The 18,138-nt window shown below is 45.1% G+C and overlaps 1 protein-coding gene and 1 long non-coding RNA gene across 2 annotated transcripts; both read right to left on the reverse strand.

Annotated features, from left to right (window-relative positions):
* Positions 1–867: 867 nt before the first annotated feature.
* Positions 868–7,106, reverse strand: LOC142930599 (uncharacterized). Its single transcript, XR_012946550.1, has 3 exons — positions 6,678–7,106; positions 2,890–3,103; positions 868–2,747 (listed from the first exon to the last, which is right to left on the reverse strand). It is a non-coding gene; the product is annotated as an uncharacterized LOC142930599 (long non-coding RNA).
* An 8,885-nt stretch (positions 7,107–15,991) lies between these two features.
* Positions 15,992–18,138, reverse strand: LOC142930602 (protein-arginine deiminase type-4-like). Its single transcript, XM_076073453.1, has 2 exons — positions 17,624–18,138; positions 15,992–16,800 (listed from the first exon to the last, which is right to left on the reverse strand). Exons 1-2 carry the CDS (start codon positions 17,624–17,626, stop codon positions 16,561–16,563), a joined length of 243 nt encoding a protein of 80 aa, XP_075929568.1. The 5' UTR covers positions 17,627–18,138; the 3' UTR covers positions 15,992–16,560.

The following is an 18,138-nucleotide window of genomic DNA, read 5'->3' on the forward strand; positions in this document are numbered from 1 at the left end:
CCATTAGCAGTGTGGTAACGGCTCAGTCACAGGTCGTGGCACAGACCCAGCTACTGTGGGCTGGGCGGTGTTGAGGCCTCGCCGCACCACACTCACCTCCGTCCCCCTCGTCCAGCTCGCCGACCCGCGTGGGTCTCATGTAGGGACTGCCGTCTCTGTGCAGCGCGGGAATTGATGACCCAGCTTCAGTGGGACACCTCCAGCATTAGCTCGACGCTCACCGGCAGCCGCTCTGACCGAACGGTGGCCGCCACATCCACGGCCTGCGTGATGCTGCACAAGCGCACGTGCACACGTGGGGCAGGTGGTCCTGAGTGCGCCCGCATCGGCGCTGCGCAGTCACCCGTCTGCCACTGAAGTGGCGTGTTGTGGCCGATGCAAATGTAGCGCAGAAGAGTATGGGGCTCTGTGTGTGTACGTGTGTATGTTGAACTTCTTTTTGCGCCATACGTCGCCAACCGCACAAATCGGAGGTGCGGGGGAAAGGACCAGAAACTAAATGCACAAAGATCAGTTCTAAAGAAATTAGATTTCAATCTTTAATAAATCAACATTTCAATCTAAGAAATGAGGTTTCAATTTGATACGGCTCGCGACCACGTGAAACCCATCACTTCGACATGGCCCACAAGCAATATCCATCACTGTGAGCATCTTAGCCGCACTAATCAGGTACTAGAGGGAAATATTTTTTTCCTGGCTATAACATGGTGTTTCTAATTTTAGTCCGCTTCTGTCACAGCTGAAGGCCCTAGCAGTGACAGAACAATTTCTGATTTGAAACCCCACCTAATTTACTCCTGGTATAAGCACAACCGTTTATTATAAACCTTGCTGAAATGTGCGCCCACCTCCGTTGCGTTTACGGTCAGCTGCCACAATGCACAGCGCGTTTATAATAAACGGTTGTGCTTATACCAGGAGTAAATTAGGTGGGGTTGCAAATCAGAAATTGTTCTGTCACTGCTAGGGCCTTTGGCTGTGACAGAAGCGGACTAAAATTAGAAACACCATGCTATAGCCAGGTCAAAAATATTTCCCTCTAGTACCTGATTAGTGCGGCTAAGATGCTCACAGTGACGGATATTGCTTGTGGGCCATGTCGAAGTGATGCGCATCATGCGGTTGCGAGTCGAATCTAATTGAAAACGAATTTCTTAGATTGAAATCTAATTTCTTAGAGATGGAAAACTAATTTCTTTAGAACTGCTTTTTGTGTTTAGTTTCTGGTCCCTCCCTCACTGCACCTCCGATGAGCACAGATGATTACGTATGGTGCGAAAGAAGTTCAACATTCATATATACAATCAGTGGCTTGACTACGAGTTGTAACAGTGTCAGAGAGGGTAAAACCTCTTCGTAGTTTTTCATATTTTGATACTGGAAAAAAAGGTCCCATTTTGTAGATGCTCACCCCGAGCTTTAAATGCTCCGATAGTGGCATTGTCTTCGTGCTGTTCCTCTTTTTGCGTTTTGCTCTGGCCTAACACTGGTTGAGACTAGGCCCTAAAGAAGGCTGTCTCTGGTGTCGGCCAATCAGTTTCAAAGACAATGCATATATTATCAGAGCATGTTTGTTTACATGTTCACCACAACAATGCAGACATGATTCCTTGAAAAAGGTTTCTATTTGGTGTTTGAACATCTTAATACCTGTTTTATTGCCAGAAAGTGTTTAACCTATTCTTATTTTTTAATAGTTGTAAAAGTGTGTTTATATACTGCCCTACAAAGCCAGCGATGTGGCATCAATTCCCGACCATCGCTAACGCCGCCACTGCAGCTTTGCACTTTAAATCTAGATTGAAAACTCATTTCTTTAGAACTGAATTTTGTGTTTAGTTTGTTGTATCTTTCCCTGCACCTCCGATTATCCCGGTTGGCTAAGTACGGTGCGAAATAAGTTCAACATACAATCCATGGATATCCAAAACGTGATATGGGCCTCCTCTAGGGCGAGTCGGCCTCAAACGAGTACCTGATACAATGTACCAAAAATCCGCACTGAGGAAGGGCAACAATACCAGACCTGGCGCTAACCACACCACCACATTGTACGCTGTGCAGGTATTAATAGGTGCTTGCCAACAGAACTTACCCCAACGGTTTGTTCAAGGCTACATGAGAAAAAGTCGTTTTATTCATGCAGCATTATAAAGTGTGGCATGGCCAGAGGTCGGCAAGACCTGTAGCTCCGGAGACTGTGTTGTGGCTCTTGAAATAGAGTTGTTTTTTTACTGAATTCCAAAAAATGGCTATTCTTGTTATTTTGTTTGCCGGCCCCTGTCCGTGGAAGTCCAGTTGACCATTGAAGTCCAGTTTGCCATGGAAACCCAGTTTACCATGGAAGTCCAGTTTGCCATGGAAGCCCAGTTTGCCATGGACAGGGGTCACCAACCTGTGGCTCATTAAGGACTGTTTTCGTGACGCTATTTATTAAGGACCACCGTCTCGTATTCACATCCATTGTGGCTCTTTTGAAATATTGAGGTTTTATTTTACCGAATTGGAAAAAAAAGTATCTTCTTGTTATTCTGGTTGCCGACCCCCGGCGCACGGTGAAGTATCCCACGGTGAAGCGCGGCATGGTGAAATGTGGCGTGGTAAACGTGGGTGAATCAAACGGTGCAGCGGGAGGGGTCACCTGCACCGGACAGCATCAGCATCATGGCTCCACTCCCCGACCCGGCCTCCAGCACCACGTCTCCCGGTCTCAGGTCAAGGTGCATGAGCATGGCACTCACATCCTGCCATGATAACCATCATCATGACCATCATAACCATCATCATGACCTTCATCATAACCATCATCATGACCATCATAACCATCATCATAACCATCATCATGACCATCATAACCATCATCATAACCATCAGCATGTCGGGCACCGTGTTGCGTGTCCTCGTCCACGCCTTTGACGCTGGCGTCAGGTTGCGTTTCATTCGACGGATGGCTGCCTTGGCCCTGTGCCTCCTGTCCCGCAGACTCCGCATCAGGGCTGAAGCTCTGGGGACCCAGGAGGATGGCGAGGCGTGCGGCTGGGGACAGGGAACGGCGCCACGTGCCGCGCCGGACAAGGGGTGAGGAGGCAGCATCCGCGACCTGGGAACAAGGGGCAGTGGAAACGCCATCATCTACACCTGCAACAACAGGGCTCTTAAGAGGCAAAATCTGGCCCACGAACTCGCGTCCCTTCATCGTACCATTAAACTATAAACTATATTTTATTTTACCACGTAAGGCCCACTGAGCTATAACGCTCTTTTTCAGAAGCAACCTGGCTATCACAAATGAGAGCTCATACAGTGGCTTATCACGTGGACATTTCTAGCAGCCCAATACTCTTAAACGCATGTTTTTTTTTTACATGGAGGGAAAAACCTGAGGACATATATAAAAAAGTACCACCGTGGCTCTGAAATTAAATGACAGTGCTAAAGTTAATTCGTTTGTGCGAGTGCGTGATATAATTTAGTGAATGGTCTTGGACACCATATCGACTGTGTTGTAATGTGTTGTGGAGGTGCAGGCCTGAGGTGTGAGGACTGTAGCACAGAGGTGGTGGTGATTCTGAAAACACTTATGGAATTAAAGTTTGGACACACCTGGCCTATAACAAATGCACGAAGTTTATGCAGCAACACCTCAATGAATCACCAAGACACACATTTAGGAGGGTCCTGCATTGTGATGTTCGGTCGTAAATTATATATTTTTATGTGGTTCTTGTGGGATAAATTGGTGATACCACTTAATAGATCTGCTGCTAGTTATATGTATGTTGAACTTCTTTTGCACCGTACGTAGCCAACCGTGCTAATCGGAGGTGAGATTGTTGGGTTCATGATACCCACTTTATTGGTGGAGTGGCAGTCAAAGGATGGAACATTGTCTGTTAATGCGTGAGAAGCTGGCTTTTATATTTAGTGCAGTTTTAGGCAACTATTTGATCAATCTGGCCGTGTTTCCTGAAGGGCGAGTCACTACAAATCACAGCAATATATATTCGTATTGGATCGATAAGGAGTTATCGAGACTTACCGCTACAGACGGACAGAAATAGACGAATAGAGGGAATACATTAATGGCAGTGTTCTTCAGTAATTTTCAGAAGGAGGGGCCCACTTTCGCCGATAAGACATCATCGGGAGTGTGGTGAGGGCCACCACACATTTGAAACCATTGTTGGGTTTTACAGCAGCACGATAATGATGACAATGGGGGGTGTTTTCACTCTTTGTGTATCGTCGGTGGGGGCCGCAGGTCAGGTGCCGGACTAAGGCCCCTGGGGCCCACCAGGGCACCCGCGGTGGCCTTGCAGTGAATGAAACCGCATTAACGCTTTCAACCTCAGTTGGAATGAATGTGTTTTTTTTTAACCAACTGCCAGGCCCAGTAAATAAACATCACCACCAGCGGAGTGTGAAATCCCCCTGCCTTGGTGCATAGCTTCAACGGCTTCACACAGCCAGCCCCCAGCATGCACCGCGCACTGTGACGTGGCCCCGTGTGCCGGCTCCCGTCATGCACCGCGTGTTGTAACACAAGGCTACGTTATTAGTCGGAATAACCGTGACTTTAAATTTGCTTTTTTTTCCTTCTAAATCTACAAACCTGTCAACCCATACAGTTCTCTCCGTATTCTTGTACAGGGAAATTGAGTTTTCAGGTCCGTACGGCATACAGACATTTAAATACGGGCAACAAAATATCTATTTGTTTGTGTTTCTCCCTTATGATGGGACTTTGTAGGATGAACGTTGAGATTTATAAGGACACTGGGTAATCAATAATGTCTGAATTGGTCTGTAATAAGGTAGGGCACTGATAAGGGGTTGACAGGTATGAATCTCTAGCATTAAACTCGCTATTGACACATTTTTATTCGATCTTCATGCAGCGTCTCGCCGCCCTATGTCTACCATGCCAAAAGGAGGACAGTGCAGCAGGATTCATCATTGTACTGTACTTCTATGCTCCGCGCCTTAATCGACCCACACAGAGCAGCCGTGGTGAAATATGGTGAAGAACCCCCGCGAGAGACACTGCATGGGGGGAGCGGCCTTCATAACGAAGTGAATCGCCAAAGGGCTGTAGATTAGCATTTATAATTGTAAGCTTATCAAACGTTGGGGCTGTCGCCAATGATCTGTACTCAGGATGCAATTCTGAATTTCGGATTTATCCGTAATTCCGAATCGTGTTTATTTTCACAGCCAACAGCCCGTGACATCGTCTCCATTATTCTATGGTTCTTTCGGTAAGTCAGGTAGATAGCAAAAATATAAAAAGTGATTAAAAAGTGATTTTACCGATTAAAAAGTGATTTTACCGATTAAAAAGTGAATTTACCAAAAAAAGTTACTTTAACGAAAGAACCATAGAATATGAATTCCTGCAGTCACTAAAGTGGTAAGTCAAAATCGCTCCCTTACCACAATTATTATAATGCTGCAAATATGTAAATGACCCTAAAACTTTTTCGTAAACTGTCACGGGAAAATTGTAAATGTTCATCCGCAACGTGACCTTAGGGGCCGTCCATAAATGACGTCACGCACCTAGGGGGGGGGGGTCAGACATTTGTGCCGATGTGACGAGGGGGGGGGGGTTGAGAAATGTGACGTCACATCAAAATGCGCAACTTAAATAAATATAGACACATTCTACTTAATTAAATAGACTTTTTTCTCCTACAACATCAGAGTGCAGCGCCACATTAAATACGCACTACAATGACAATAGTTTAAAGCGATTTGAAGCATGTTTTACTTTCAAAATGAAAATATGGTTTTGGGAGGTGGGGCAGAGCTTTGTGACGTCATATTTGAGGGGGGTCTGACTTTTTGTGACGCCGTGAGACGGCCCCTTAGACCGAAAGCTTTAAGAGGTTAAAAACCTCTACATCTGGCATGTTTATATTCTTAGTTTTTTCGGTAAAGTCACGTTGAAGAGAAACAACAAAATAATAAAATATATATAAAACAATAAAAAAAATTCTCACGACGTTTCGACCATAACTCAAACGGTCATCTTCAGGTGTGTTGGTTTGCATAAATTTATTTTTAAACGGCGCATTTATTTATTTATAAAAAAAAGACGTTAGCGTCACGCGCAGCGATTTGGCAGTTTACCCAGGACTAGTCCATCTATATTTTGAAAAGAGGAGGGGGGAGACGAAATTTTATAATGTATGCTGTCTGAAAGCCAATGTAAGCGTGAACAATCAATTAAGAACTGAAATGGAAAGATTTGATAAACCATTTCGTTCTTAATTGATTGTTCACGCTTACATTGGCTTTCAGACAGCATACATTATAAAATTTCGTCTCCCCCCTCCTCTTTTCAAAATATAGATGGACTAGTCCTGGGTAAACTGCCAAATCGCTGCGCGTGACGCTAACGTCTTTTTTTTTTATAAATAAATAAATGCGCCGTTTAAAAATAAATTTATGCAAACCAACACACCTGAAGATGACCGTTTGAGTTATGGTCGAAACGTCGTGAGAATTTTTTTTATTGTTTTATATATATTTTATTATTTTGTTGTTTCTCTTCAATGTGACTTTACCGAAAAAACTAAGAATATGAATTACTGCAGTCACGAAAGCTTTAAATCAAAATCTGCCATGTTTGTTAGGGGGGGGGGGGGGCACAACGTGACGTCACGTCTTACCTGTGACTCTGTGACGTCACTCGCCCCGCGCCCTTCGCTTTCGATGTGGCCAGGGTGCGAGCCCGCACGGCTGGCGAGCTCACGTGACGGCACGCAAAAGCGGCGATGCATGTGCCCAGACGCGCGGTTTGACGCGGACCCTCGTACTCCCCTCAGGTCTCGGAAGTTCGAGGTCATCGGTGATGTCATTTGGCGTTCCGAGTGGCCGTCGCACGTGCGTGACGTCACCACTCGACGGCGTCGACTGTCGATTCCGAGGCGTTCGGTGTGAGCGATTCGCTATCGCGATTCTTGAATCGATGGCGTTTCGTCTCCCGTGGGCTGTTCCTGCGGCCGTGATGGCCACGGCCCCTTTTGTGCCAGGCTAGGTGCACCTTGAGGCCGTCAAACGTGGACTCCACCTGCTCCGTCTGTGTGAGATAGAGGGCGTCGCGGTGGCTAAGAGATGTTAACTACCTCGCTTGGTATACGGGAGGTCGTGGGTTCGATCCCGACCCTGACCCCTGCTATATATTTGGAGTTTGCGTGTCTCTCCTCCCGTAGAGATGTTAACTACCTCGCCTGGTATACAGGAGGTCGTGGGTTAGACCCTGACCCCTGCTGTATATTTGGAGTTTGCGTGTCTCTCCCCGTAGAGATATTAACTACCTCGCTTTGTATGCAGGAGGTCGTGGGTTCAATTCCGACCCTGACCCCTGCTGTATATTTGGAGTTTGCAGTGTCTCTCTCCCCGTGGTCGCATGGATTTTTCTCCGTGCCCTCCGGTTTTTCCTTCCACATTTAAAATCAACATCACGCGTTTAGAGTCGATCATCGATTATCCACGAGGGAGGGGACGCCAGATTTTCAAAAACTCCGGATAATTAATCACTAAATAATTATTTAAAATAGATGATTTTTGCACATTCTTGTATGACATGTTTTTAGGTGTTATATGTTTTTTTTATTTGTTTACTGTATGAAATTGTCAGACATTAACATACAATGGACAAAAATGAACATCCAACTTTAAAAAAAGTTACTCTATTTACTGTATCGTACTTACCACTCCAATTTCGAAGACTACATGGGTTTATGTATATGAGCGCAGTATTATTGTATGTAGTGTATAATGTAGTGTATATATTTGACACTGAAATCAAGCATAGCTACTTTGTATGTCATGTTTTGGTGATTTCGAAAACGTTTTTTGGTTTGGCCATGTTTTTGTTTATTGTAGTACGGAGTTAGACTGATGGCCTTAATCTAAGTTGTCTTGTGGTTGTTGTTGTTTGACTTGCATCCCACTGGGATTTTTGCACACAGTGTTGGTGTACGGTGCTTTTTCAGGAATATTTAGATGTTTTTTCCTGCATTTTCTGTTTGCACAGTCGCATAGTCACTTTAAGATGTTTTCTTGTTTATTTTTGTGTTTGTTGCGGTTGCACCCGATTCACGAGCCGAATGACTCACATGGCTATACCTAATAAATGGAACTATCAATGGAACTATGTGTAGTGTCTTCAAAAATTACTCACACCAACACGTAACAAGTCACCTACTTACACTTTATTCACCTATTCTTGCACCAGTTGTAGGCACTCCTATAACTATCTATATCAGTGGTTCTTAAGCTGGGTTCGATCGAACCCCAGGGGTTCGTTGAGTCACTCTCCGGGGTTCGGCAGGGGTCAAGACACACACAGTATAGCAGCCCGGTTCGCACTAGCAATGTCGGGCCGTTTTTGTCAGCCGTCAAAAAATTGGCAACACACAATTTTTCTTCGCTGTGTTAGATTACAAGTGTTACACAAAATAAATTCAGCCCACTTGTATTAGTCGTGACGTCACGCTCCGCTTGGCCATCATTGGCTGCAGCTGATCACGCCACATTGCGTGATCAGGAACTTGGTGTGCTCAGTAGTCGACTTGTGGCTGTTGTGATTTTACGTCATTTGTGATTTTCTTTTAATCTTTCAATCCCTTCATACTAACTATGTCGAGCAAAAAAAGAAAGTGGTTGGACGAATATGTACAATATGGATTCACGTGTATAAAGGAACGTGATAGGAGTCAGCGTCCTCAATGCATGATTTGCAATGCCAAGTTGAGCATTTCTAGTCTAGCACCGGCAAAACTAAAGGAACACTTCCTAAAGCTGCATGGAGATGGGAAATACAAGAACACAACGCTCGCTGAATTCAAGGTGAAGAGAGCCAGATTCGATGAAAAGGCTACTCTGCCTGTTCTCGGCTTTGTACCCATCGACAAACCGATCGTCACAGCATCACAGTTGCGTACCTGATCGCAAAGCAGGGCAAACCACACACCATTGGTGAAACACTCGTAAAACCAGCTGCGTTGAAGATGGCGAATATCATGCTGGGAAAAGCTGCTGAAGATAAGACGACATGAGCGATGAGAGCTTGGCTCAAGTAGTTCTGATTTCAAGCCCAATAAAATTCAGCCTCCAACTCGACGAGACCACTGACGTTTCCAATCTAAGCCAGCTTGTATTCGTGGGCAATATGAAAGACGACGTGATGAAGGAATATTTTTTTTATTTTGTAACGATCTTTCGTGGAATATAGTTTCTGCAGTTTGTTCGGACGGAGCTCCAGCCATGCTGGGACGACACTGGTTTTGGAGCGCTGGTGAAATCCGATGCACCACACATCATTGTTACGCACTGTGTTCTGCACAGGCATGCGTTGGCAACAAAAACCTTGCCTCCAAAACTGCCAGAAGTATTAAAAATTGTAGTTGAGTGTGTGAACTACGTGCGAAATAGTGCTATGAAGCACCGCATCTTCAAAGAGCTGTGTAAGGAAATGGGCTCTGAATTCTAGATACTTCTGTACCATTCTAACGTTCGGTGGTTATCCCGGGGAAAGGTGCTGAATCGTGTTTTTGCCATGCGTGTGGAATTAGTCCTGTTTTTGCGAGAGTACCAACATTGTCACGCAGATTGCTTCGAAAATTCTGAGTTCGTTCTCATTTTGGCGTACATGGCCGATATTTTCGATGCTCTCAATCATCTCAATCGACAGATGCAGGGTGGTGGAGTCAACATCATTGAAGCGGAAGAAAACCTGAAGGAGTTTAAAAAAAAGCTCCCTTTATGGAAATGACGAACAGAGAATGATAACTTCACAAACTTCTCCCTGCTGGACGACTGTGTAAGTAAGATCGAAGACGTGTCTGGAATTGGAGACATTTCTGTACCTGGGGAGCTGAAGCAAGCAATTGCCATGCACTTAGATGAGCTCGCAAAGTCTCTCGACGGATACTTCCCCACCACAGAGTCATATCCAGCATGGGTGAGACAGCCGTTTACGTTTAGTGTTGCGACAGCAGATGTCAACGATGAATACCTCGAGGAAATCATTGAACTTCAGCAGAGCCAGCTTCAACAGCAACTCTTCAGAACAACAACGCTCTCAACGTTTTGGTGTCACCAAATCGTACCATACCCTCTAATTGCTAAGAAAGCCCTTGAGATACTCACACTGTTACAACGTATCTTTGCGAGCAATCTTTTTCGAGGATGGTAGACCAAAACTAAGAAAAGGAACAGACTTTGTTGCGAAAATGATATGAGAGTGGCACTTGCCAAGGTGAAGCCGCGCATTTCTGAACTTGTATCTGAAAGGCAACAGCAAAAGCCACATTGATTTGCAGTAAATATTCATTGAGTTATGTTTTTGTGTGAAATTCATGTTTTGTTGGTTTTGTTCTTTGAACACAGTGATTTTGTGTGCAACTGATGCATGGTTAATTTTGTGCACTAATAAAATATATACCTATGTTTTGAAGAAATCATATTTTATTTTTCCAATTACGAAGGTTTCGGTGAATGCACTGATGAAGCTTGCAGGGTTCAGTACCTCCAATAAGGTTACGAACCACTAATCTATATGATCACTTATGGTTAACTTCTCCCCACTCTTATCTACCTTTCGCCTCCCTTATCCTGCGCTCAGCAGCTCTGCTCTCAGCAACTTCGCACACAGGGTCTCCGCATGCAGCGTCTCCACACACAGCAACTCTACACCTCGACCGCTGCCCTCACCTACGCTCCCTCAGACCCGCTCACCCGTCTGTCCCAGGTGAGGGAATCACTATCACCCGCCTGGCGACGGCATAAGGGTTGAGGTTCCTTTGACGGCTGGAGCGGCTGCGGCGAGATGTCTTCACACTTGGTCCCCGGCAACAACTCCCCCGCTCCGCTCACGCACACTCCCTTATTTTAATTCCTCTGCTAATTATCCAAGACCTCTCGTGCGTCTCTTTAAGCTGTCGCCAGGCTAGCGCCTGTCAGCCCATCAATCAACCAGTATCTCCCGTCTCCCTGGCAACACCTCCGGTCTCAGCGTGCACAACCGGTCGACTCCGTTTGCACCTGGTTGCCCCTTAACAACTGGCGGTTTGCCCGTGCAAACCTCATGCGCACCTGTTTGCCCTCAGTTGCCCTGGGTTAACTGTGCGCACCGCGTATTTCACTACTCTACACATGCACACGGTGGCGATACCTGGACTGGGTCACAGCCTTTGGAGCGGTTTTGTCGGATTGGCCCGGGACAGCTGGATAATGTTGGAAGCAGCCGGATTATCGATAATCAACTATTTATCTGCTTTGCATTTTCACGTGACAAAGCCACTTCGTTGAGCTATCATTTGTGGTAGCCAGGTCGCTTCTGACAGCTCAGTGGGCCTTAAGTGGTAAAATAAATAAATCAACTTTAGTTTTTGGTTTAGTGCATATATGGGTTTTCTCCAAGAGCTCGTTTCCTCCTACTTAAACACGAATCTAGTTACAACTCCCCAATATAGTGAGGATCCCAGAGCTTGAGCATTTGCTGGCGCCGGCTCACTGCTTGGCTGCTGCTGCATTCCCACTTGTCTGTGGTTCCTGCACGCTCTTCTCGAGACGTTCTCTCGCTTCAAGAGCGAGTGAATAACTGCGGCGCGTTACGAGTTGAAGTTATTTTCTGCTGCAGTTGGAATTAGTGGTCAGTCGGCTTTGTTAGCTTTGCACCCAAGCTTTGGAACGCCTTGCCACTTGAAATCAGGCAGTCGGTAGACATTTAAGTCTGCTTTGAAAACCCATCTCTTTTTAAAGTGGCCTACCCTCTATAGTTTGGTCAGTTGGCCTGTCTTTATTTTTGTTTCCTGCTTTTCATGCATTGCGCATTGGGAACCTAGGATGGAATGCGCATTATACATTTGAATTATATTATTCACATTCTTGCGCCTCTTCCCCTAAATGATATCCTGATTCTTCTACTATTGATGTTCCATCACGAGACATCAGTATCCATTTTGTACTTTAACACAGCATCGCAACCTCCCTGCATTTAAGAATGCAAGTCTCAAGTTTATTTTGTTTAACCACGTGAGGATTGAAGACGCTAGCATAGAGCCTCATTTGCAAGAGTGACCTGGGCATCAGCCCACGGAAGTCGATATGACAGTCATTCACGTAACTTTAAATTCTTATGGGCACCAGCATGAGTCACAGCAAGGCCCCTCAGTAACATTTATGTGTAGCTATGGAATTGACAGCAAGGGCATTGCGGTGGCGAGATGTTAACTACCTCGCCTGGTATACAGGGGGTTGTGGGTTCGATCCCGACCCTGATGCCTGCTGTATATTTGGAGTTTGCGTGTCTATCTCCCCATGGATTTTTTCCCTAGGTCCTCTGGCTGCTATAAATTTCCACGTGATAAGCCACTTCGTTGAGCTGTCATTTGTAATAGCCAGGTCACGTCTGAAAAAGAGCTATACAGCTCAGTGGGCCTTACCTGGTAAAAAAAAAACATTTTTTAGTAAGTTGATACAGGAGTGCTTCAAGAAAAGCCAAAAGCATTGCATTCGTCCCTGTGTGTGTGAAAAAGCAGGTGATTTCCCAATGCACTCCATTGGGTCCGATTCTGGTGTTGATAGTGGCAGTTTGTAGTGATATTTGGTCCGAAAAAAATTCGAATTATCCCTCAGTTATCAAGAGCAACTGCCTTTCTACCAAAACGTAATTCAGGCCCGGCCAAATCACCTTTGACGAACAGATCATAGCTCAGTGGGCTGTACCTGACAAATAGAACAGTATATCCATGAATGAGAGGATATTATTCCTCTGCACTAATCACACCTCCGATTAGCACCATTGGCTAAATACGGTGCGAAATAAGTTCATCGCACATACAGAAAGTTGCAAATCAGTAATCAACTTGAATGGGTTTTGGGCATTGTTAGAAAGTACACTTTATTGCGAAGAAAATGTCATCAACTATTCACTTTGCAATTTACACAAGACCTGAAATATCTTGAATTACAGAACATTGACATCCCTTAGCCAAGAGCGATGCTGAAGCGTGGGAAGGTAACTAGGAAACATAAACCATTGTGAAGCATGCACAGTAAAGCCACCGCCTCCGCTATAACCGTGCATGTGGCCGCATGACATTCTCGCCGAATCTTATAAGCCACAGGCCCTGAGGGGGCATGCATATGCGTGGATTAGCACACACGGTACGGACACCATAAACTGCGCACAGTGACATGCTGATGGACAATCGACTTCCGTGGTACTGTACACCTAAGTTTTTTTTACACAGGGCACAACCTCCTGATGAGACTCGAGGAAACGATAAAGAAACCATTGTATTTTTTATTTTACCAGGTAAGGCCCCACTGAGCTGTGGTAGCTATTTTAAGAAGCGACCTGGCCACAAATGATAGCTCAACGAAGTGGCTGATCGTCACGTGGGAATTGATAGCAGCCAAATACTCCTTAAGCGCATGTTGATTCTAAATGTGGAGGGAAAAACCCTAGGACCCGGAGAAAAATCCACGTACCCACGGGGAGAGAGAGACATAGAGGCGAACAAAGCCTCACCAGGGTTTTCTGACGCATTGCTATTAAGAGCCCAATAATTGGTATATTGAAATGTGATTTTATTGCGGAGGGTAAACAAGCTCCCTTTTTGTGACTTTATGTAAATATATTGGTTTGAATAAAAGTGTTTGAGGGATTTTGCATTTCTCTTTGCTGTGCATAACTATGTTGGAACTGCATCTGACAAACAATTGAACTAGACATGCGTAGGTATGTACAACTTGATAACACTGTAATCAACTTAAAACTGACACTGTATATTGTTAGGGTTCTAGATTTAAAGCTTTCGTGACTGCTAGGATCCATACTCTTTGGTTCTATTGGGTAAAGTCACGTAGGTAAAAAATAAAATAACAAAAATCACGACGTTTCGGCCACAACACAAGCGGCCTTCATCGGGTGAAGGGACGAGACTGTCTGGAGGACAGCGCTGGAGTGAAAAAAGCCACGCTCAGATCACGACCTTTAAGCTGTGTGAGAAGAAACAAAGCGCCTTGACAAAGGAATTAGCATATAATTTAGCATTGAAATGGCTCATTGAAATAGCTAAGTTAAAGTATACACATCCGCAGAGGCACCCCTTGACAAAGGAATTAGCATAGAATTTAGCATTGAAATAGCTGAGTGATTAGCTTGTAACTGGTCACAGAAATAGCTATGTTAAAGTCAGAGCATATACATTCACCGAGGCACCTAGTACAAATCAAACAAATTCTCCGATACCAGGGTTTTTATCAGAGATTTGTTCACGAGGCAATTCAGATCTACAAACACAGACACAAATTCAACCGAGAAGATGGTTTCAAATTAAGCAACCATTGGAAAGATGTTCTAAATCGAACTAAACATTAAACTAATTTCAATGGTACAGTATATTTTTCAAGTAGTGGTACCCCAAACTTTCGCAGCTCTTATAAATTCCCTTTTCACACGATCAATAGGTAAACTCCTCCCCCCCCCCCCCCCGCGCCAAACGGCAAGTCCACCGGCACGTACACCACCTCTTTTCTAAAATCGGCCAATCAAATGCTAATTTTTATGCTAATTTCTTTGTCAGGACACCTTGTTTGCTCGCACACAGTTTAAAGGTCCGCGGTCTGGGCGTGGTTGTATTTCGCTGAATTCTCCTGTTTGATTTGTACTAGGTGCCTCGGTGAATGTATATGCTCTGACTTTAACATAGCTATTTCTGTGACCAGTTACAAGCTAATCACTCAGCTATTTCAATGCTAAATTCTATGCTAATTCCTTTGTCAAGGGGTGCCTCTGCGGATGTATATACTTTAACTTAGATATTTCAATGAGCCATTTCAATGCTAAATTATATGCTAATTCCTTTGTCAAGGCGCTTTGTTTCTTCTCACACAGCTTAAAGGTTGCGATCTGAGCATGGCTTTTTTCACTCCAGCGCTGTCCTCCAGACAGTCTCGTCCCTTCACCTGATGAAGGCCGCTTGTGTTGTGGCCGAAACGTCGTGATTTTTGTTATTTTATTTTTTACCTACGTGACTTTACCCAATAGAACCAAAGAGTATTGTTAGGGTGTTTATGAATTGTCTGAGGTTGCTTAATCTGTGGAACTGCCAGTGTTTCTTAGTTAGATGAGGCATAAATATTATTTGCCTTAAGAGACCACTTTCTGTGCGTTGTTTACACTACGTTATGGATGCTGTGTTTTTTATTCCTTAATATAATGCCATCGTGTTTTAGGCTCAGTCTACATTACAATTAATGACAGATTAAAAATGCGTGTTTTTAGAGATACATAATTGAAAAAAAATGAAGATAATTTGTATATTGCGATTATAATTTTCTATCTATTTTTTTACTTCGCTTATGTGTTATTGTTTATTATTGGTTTATTTTTACCGTCACTTGTTGCATATGTCGGAGGAAGTGGTGGTGTTGTTTTTGTTGATGAAACACGATTCGAGAGCTTCTTGACTCACAGGGTCATGCAAAATAAACTCAAACTTAATGGACAGCTGAGGAAAGACAGTTTGAGTTCGGAAATATATATTTTTGCACGGACATCATTTGCCGTAGCAAATGTGTAAAGCGTTCCAACCACCCCCCCCCAACTCTACACTCAATGCGTCGTGTCCAATTCACCGTACGTCACATGACTTATTGATGAATGCAACTCAACACAGTATCACTTAAAAAAATTGCTTTCATGGTGGATTATACGTAAATAATAATAATAGGTCTACATCACCACATTAGAATTACATCTTGGTTGCTCTGCCTATAGGCTGTTTAATACTGGAGTTCGTTACCTCAAAATCCACTACGGCAACATACAGCGATTGCTTTTGCATCATGTCGCTGGGTTATGGTGAAGGGACCCACCCCACAGTGTTCATGGAGACCTCTTGCCTATATGAGGCAATCCATACACATTGTAATGAGCAGGCTAAATGGAGCACAGGAGGGCAAGTGAAAGATGAGCTTCATTTTATTCACCCGAAACCATATTGACGCTCACCCACTTAAACACGTGCTTCTGGCAAATATTGTTCCAAACAGCACAGTAAGCTGCTCATTAGTGAAACAAACATATGTCCGTTTATTTTGTAGATTTTAAAAAATGCATGTTCATCAGGATTTCATTGTACACGTACGGTAGCTGGGGACCTTTTAAGCAACTGCTTGGACCTGTCCAAAATTGGCAAATCTCCCTCTTTCCAATGTGTTTTCGGGTCATACCATGTTCTTGTACCATGTTTGTTGTCCTTCCCCTGTACCACCGATTAGCACGGTCGGCTAACACACGTACACGTTCGGCTTCTTCGGGAGCTCTCGTGAAACTGAAGAAGTTCCCAGAAAACGTCGGAGACATCGTGCCCAACAATGCGCAGTGCAACCATAAAAAAAACCACAGACATAGAGAGAGGGCTATGAAGCACAATAAAAACGCGAAAACGTACGCAGCAAAACTCTCCGTCAGTAGGGCGGTGGCCCTCGCGGGCACCGTCCCGACCCCGTGGGTACGTGGTGGCTGGGGCCTCACAGGGGGCCCACATCCCACCAATGCGTGGCGGCGAAGTGCGCTCGGCGCGTGTTGGAGCCGCAGTGGACCTCGCCCTTCTTCACGTGGTGCGACAGGAGGTCGTCCACGAAGGAGCAGCGCAGGCCGAGGGGCTCGATCAGCGAACACACGCTGGTCTCGAGGGCGCACTGCTCGTCGATGATCGGACCAAACGGCTTGGGGATGGCCAGCTCCTTGTTCAGCACCACCATGTTCACCTGCGAGTCGTGACACGTGCAAGAGGTGAATTTTTTTTCACGTGTGTATGTTTAACTTTGTTAGCAGCGTATGTAGCCAACCGCACTAATCGGCTGAGTGTCTCGCAGTTTATAACGGTTTGTTAGAAACGTCTTTGCCGTGTTCACCTTTCCACAATAAAGAATACGACGTTTCGCCAATTCTGGCCGTCCCCTTATGATGCTAATTGTAATTATTGGTGAAACATCGTACTCATTGTAAATGTTGTGGGTTTAACTCTCCAAAACACCGGTGTGCTGAACTCCTAACGAATTGGCATGTTTTGTTTACGTACTGAACCTTACTAATTAAGCAAGCACCCTCTCTAGTTTCCGCTCCTCCCTCAAGACCCACCTCTTCTCCCAGGCCCATCCTTCCCTCCATCCCTTAGCACCCCCATAATTCCGGTACTCACAAACCGCCCTCCCCATACCCCAAACCCTATCCGCCAAATCACTTTTCGTTACCCGAATTATACCACTCATAATCCTTGTAAAGCGCTGTAGATAACAGCGCTATGTAAATATAAGATATATTGGCTGTGTCGGGTGGTGGCGGATTTGACGACATTTATATTTATGCGATCTAACCCAAAAAACCTCTTATTATGGACAATATTGGTCGTGAAAGCTCTGCTACTACTACGTGTTAACTTGCACCTGTGGTGGCGAGGCTGTTATCGCTCGCCAAGCGCACGGCTTCCGTCGCGTTTTGCATTCTCGACCGGTCGCAGGGGACGTGAACCCGAGGTTTGCCACGCAACATTGCAGCAGCAACAACGACAATGAGGGCAGCCACACGCACCATGTTGGAGAAGTAGGCCTCGGCCTTGCTCTAGTTGAGGAAGAAGAGCACGGGGAGCTCGATAATGTCCGCCTCCTCCAGGCCCAGCTCCCTCTTGAGCACGTCACGGTTCCAGTCGATGCAGCGCTGCCACCACACACAGGACAGATAAATGGGGAGCCGGGGATCGCGTCGCTTCAAGGCTGTGTGGCAGGTGCCTCCCCAACCCCAGCAAGCTGTTAACGGCGCTGTCTCCACCGCTGCGTACGTTCAGTGGTCCCTCGGTCTATGATTCCATCGATTAACAATCCGCCTCCCATAGTCCCATTTCTATTAACGATACATTTTCAATGAACGATACGGTTTTACGATATCACACGGCCGCCCATTTCGGCCAATCGGAGCGGTCCCAAGTGGACTCAGCCAACCTCAGCTCCAACAACCCCTTAAACCGCTATCCATGTTCTTAGCCAAAGGTATGACATTTTATTGTATGCTCTATTCATTATTTATCCATTTTTCTATTCATATTAATG

Source organism: Petromyzon marinus, chromosome 42 (assembly GCF_048934315.1).
Source record: "Petromyzon marinus isolate PM22_M1 ecotype Great Lakes invasive population chromosome 42, UKy_Petmar_22M1.pri1.0, whole genome shotgun sequence".
NCBI classification, from domain to species: Eukaryota; Metazoa; Chordata; class Hyperoartia; order Petromyzontiformes; family Petromyzontidae; genus Petromyzon; species Petromyzon marinus.